Genomic DNA, 4,517 nt, shown 5'->3' on the forward strand with positions numbered 1-4,517 from the left:
AAGCTATAAGTAAAGCTTTCGTCAAAATCAAAGGCGGTTTCCAACTATTTTTCGAGCACAAGTACCATAAAAGATAGATACTACATAAGTTTTTTCTTACAATAGTCGCATATAAACCAACACAACTCAAAAATTAATCCATCAGTTTGTTAGGTAGCTTAAAAAAACCTAATAAAAACCAACAATACAAAAGGCCACGAAATAAAAATAATAAATATTTGAACGCGCGCGGCGCGTGTGACTGTTGTGCGCCCTGAGCCGCTTCGGGCCCGCGGCAGCCCAGTAGGCATTTATCGCGCGCAAGTACGTCGAGTGACAGAGGCCTGTTATTGGCTAGTATGCTGCTGTGGCTTACCCAGCGCTCATATTTTGCACACATTGCGCGGCTCCGATGACGTCATGCAAGCGTAGATTTGTATGGACATTTTCGAAGAAGGAAGCCGACACGCCACAGGGGTTGTATAGGAGCAAATTGTTTTAAGTAATTTACAGACAAAAAAGGTAACGGTGGTAGGCGTTTTTTTATACCTACGTATTTAAATTGTGTGGTTTAAATTATTATACTAATTAAACCTATGCTTCTAACTTGAAATTCCAAAGGGAAGCCGATAGGTATCGGCTTATAGGGACGCCTTGCCACTGACAGCTTGTATAGTAGCGACTTAAATAATTTCACAATAACTGACCTACTAACTAGGAGATTTAAAACCAAAAGTTTATCAAAATATTGCAAGTACAAAGCATATAATAATAAAAAATAATTCTTAATTTAAAACATAATATCAAATAAATACGAGTACGTTAACTAGATTCTATTTCCACGTTAACAGTCACTTTAGTTACATTACGACGGTTTAAGAACACTTCGGCTATAGTAAAGTTATTATATGCTGGTTTCGGATTAGCAATGTTTATATATCCAGGACTTAACGTTGAACAAACTGTGTCACTTTTGATAGCTTCACACCTGGAACCACTATAATTTCCACTGCATTGGCAAAGTGGTTCATTCTCTTCAGTAAAGTAACAAACGCCGTTGTTCAGACAATAATTGAAGCACGTGTTGAGGTCACACCTCGCTCCAGAATAACCAGACTCGCATCTGAAACAAAAACCGTTTTGAAGGGAGAGAAGAGTCATCGAAAACCACCAGTAGCAGGTAGTTTCATAATACACTTTACCTGCAAGAGGGTTCCCCCTCATCACTGACACTGCAGGTTCCTTGGATGCAATAGTTCTGACAGACTGACACATCGCATCTCTCACCGATGTAGCCAGGTGCGCATGTGCAAGATGTGGCATTAGCTTTCTCACCATGAACACAGAGGTCGCAATCAGAAATTAAAATGGTGTCATTATTGGTCGCATTCTCTTGTAGCAAACTAGTTAGAGTTGGACATTCATGAATTCCTCTAGTTTGTTCTTCAAGTGTATATTTGGCCACGATTCTTGACGATTGCTGACCTTCAAGCTTCGATACATGACTATCGATAACTAACCCTTTGCGTTTCGGCACTTTATAAACAGACAATTTTACACCATGCTCGGCACCGTAGACAAATTGGCTTGAGATAGTTAATCCTTTTGGAATCCAACCATTACCTACTGCTACGTTGGCGTTGTTCGTTCCATTCAAATACGCAGTGTTTACTTTGAAATTGTGGGTTTCATTATGTCTCATATCAATCCAAAACATTTTCTTTATCTGAGGGTCGATGACAAGATGATCAGGCTCATGGATATCCTTATCTATCACCACTTCTCTTGCTGAGCCATCAAATCGAACTCTCTCTATTGTAGGCTTTGCATTTTTTTTATTGGTCCAGTAAACAAACCTGCAATTTAACATCAGTTATCAATCAAAATTACTCGATCGTGTATTAGTTGCCTGGATGAGATCATCCTAAACAGATGGATGATGAATTTTGCTAAGATCGCAGAACTTTATTGGACGAATAGCAATGAAGATACGATTTTCAGTCACTTTTGGAGTACACAGATAGGCTCTGGCAAATATGAGTATATTGAGCGTTATCAAAGGGACCAAAAGAGCACGAGATAATAAACTTGTTTCACTCATGTGCAATGCGAAACTTTCATCCTACTCTTCGAATAAATTACTAAAAATAAGAAAATGGGCACTCCGAGCACATTACAAAAGTGAGCTTTTAACTTTAAAAACATAGTCATCTTAACTAGAAGTAAATATTTTTTTATGATATTTGAACAGAAATATAGTGTGTACTTTATCCTCTAGTCTAGTGAATTCAAACTTTTCAACTCAGATATCCAAGAGTACCTAAATAAAACCTTTCTGAGATTGAGGATAGGAAAAAATGTTCTCCATACCAAATACCGTTTCACCGCTATACGTAACGAAGAAAGAACATATCGACATTCATTAAATATTCATTTTAAAATATGATAGGTATAGCTTTTATTTTTAAAAGATGGTGCTCTTCCACTGCTAATTCAAGCAATATCAGTAACAACGTACCCTTCACAACTGTCCACTGCAATAGAACTTGGGATTTCATCAGGCAACTTAATTACAATATTTTGTTCACTGTCGTCGCATTTAGATCCAGACTTTAAAGGTATCGAAAAAATAATTCTGTCCTGAACCCAGAAAAGTAAATCCTTGACTGGGTCGTAGGCTATAGTCTGGATCTGTTTCCTGGTAAGTATGAGCTCGATGTCGTTGGATGTGAAGTACAATCGGTATACGGAAGAGTTGTCTGTCTGTTGGTCGACGATCAGGAGCGTGTCGTGGAGTGCGTCGTAAGCTAACGCCGTGAGGTTCTTAAACTGGAGACTAGCAATGCTGTGTGTTTTCACATCGTTTTTTAAAAAATCTATTCGTTTTTCTAAAGCTATTGCGTAGTCTGAAACAGAAAAACATTAGTGTTAGACACTTACAAAGTAACTTCAGCCCTCAGCTTCATAACATACTCGCTTATGGCTCGTGTGGATTTCACCTCGGTCAAGTAGGTACGCAATGACAAACTTCCTGTACTTGTATCAAAATGAACTATTTTTGCCGAAGCTTATTATTATTGAGGTAAATCGGTTAACGAGAAGTTATTTTTTGCATGTCATTTTAAATTGAAATGTTTTTAATAATATGATGATCATTTACTATTTTTGATAAATGAATCACGTCTTACTACTAATCCTTACATTAAAAATAAATATTATACAGGAATGAATTTTATTCAGTGCGCAAACTTTGTCAACTCATAGTTAAATAAGATTTATAGATACGCATATTTTGATTTTGTTGTGGGTTAGTACAAAAAAGAGTAGTTATTGATAGCGAAAGATGTTTATTTTGTAACCGATTGTACGGTGATGTCGTCATCAGTATCCATGTTTTGCTGATTTTAGGCCGGATAAAAAAATATTTAAAAAAATGTTTACTGATGATGCAGATATGTTCCGTAAATGATTCTGGACCACCAGTTTTTTTTTGTGCACTGCTTAAAATTCAATCCTGTATTATATTTTACTCAAGAATTTAGGAAAGAAGGTATACTTTCTTAAATGAGCCATAGCCGCATCTGACTCACAGTACTCACATTGAAAGAAAGGCTTAAACGTCTTATCTGCGTGACACGACACCTTTGCCCAAAAATGTGTTGTCTTTAGAGCGCGCGCACACTACATAGATTAAGTGAGCCGATAGTTGATTTGGGCTCATAAATCGGTATGAAGGTGAATGAGAGTACACACGTAACAACCATTAGGTATTTGTTCATTATCAGACTGACTAAAAACTTATATTGAATTCAAGATTAAAAAAAAGAAAAGAAAATCCTACCAATTGCCGACTAAATAATGTGCAGTGTGCGCGCGGGCTTACACAAATATCGCTCTGTACTCACCCCAGGAGTGGACCAGCCCCGCAGACAGCACCACTAGCGCCCACACACTCAGCACTTTGTACATTGTATCTCAGAAACGGAGTGCACAACTATACGCAAGTTCAAATCTCAATAAGTATATTGAGGGTATAGCAGATGCGTCCGACTACTACGACTGCTTTCGAGTTAATGAAGTTATTATAATGCTTTCTGATAACTAAAGGAAACGTGCGTTTGAACTACAAAAACAAGCATGGGTGCTTGAATTATGATATTTTTGCTATTCGGACTTCCCCTGGTGTAATTGTTGCGAGTATAGCGATACGAACGTTATCGGATTTGAACTCTGAAGACCTTCGATTATTGTTACTTACTACTACTATACGCTTGAACTAACTAAAAACAATATATGTTAAAGTTAATTATAAAGTGGTTTTATAGTTCGCGTCAAGTAACTATGCAGTTCGGAAGTTAGCCGTTTGACTGGTTGATGTGCAGGACAGATATTGGCTAAAAGCTTTACTTGTCCGAAGTTGCCTGGTGCTGACTTCAAATATTTAAAAAAATATACAAGCTGTTGATTTGCATCCGTGCCATAGTCAAGGACGTAATTATGCTAATGATTCTTGACCCAAATCAACAAAAAAATTGGTA

At 37.3% G+C, this 4,517-nt stretch overlaps 1 protein-coding gene across 1 annotated transcript; it reads right to left on the reverse strand.

The window, feature by feature from the left end:
* Positions 1-715: 715 nt before the first annotated feature.
* On the reverse strand, positions 716-4,045 carry LOC124633223 (protein cueball-like). The gene is made up of 4 exons (XM_047168395.1): positions 3,885-4,045; positions 2,498-2,885; positions 1,182-1,835; positions 716-1,102 (listed from the first exon to the last, which is right to left on the reverse strand). The coding sequence occupies exons 1-4, from the start codon at positions 3,946-3,948 to the stop codon at positions 802-804; spliced, it is 1,407 nt and encodes a 468-aa protein (XP_047024351.1). The 5' UTR covers positions 3,949-4,045; the 3' UTR covers positions 716-801.
* Between the last annotated feature and the right edge of the window lie 472 nt (positions 4,046-4,517).

Source organism: Helicoverpa zea, chromosome 9, assembly GCF_022581195.2.
Source record: "Helicoverpa zea isolate HzStark_Cry1AcR chromosome 9, ilHelZeax1.1, whole genome shotgun sequence".
Lineage (NCBI taxonomy): Eukaryota > Metazoa > Arthropoda > Insecta > Lepidoptera > Noctuidae > Helicoverpa > Helicoverpa zea.

Coding starts and splice junctions, on each gene's coding strand:
- LOC124633223 (XM_047168395.1), bottom strand. CDS start 3,948: ATGTACAAAGTGCTGAGTGTGTGGGCGCTAGTGGTGCTGTCTGCGGGG. Junction 2,886..3,884: donor GGGGCTGGTCCACTCCTGGG/GTGAGTACAGAG, acceptor TTTCTGTTTCAG/ACTACGCAATAGCTTTAGAA. Junction 1,836..2,497: donor GCAGTGGACAGTTGTGAAGG/GTACGTTGTTAC, acceptor GTTAAATTGCAG/GTTTGTTTACTGGACCAATA.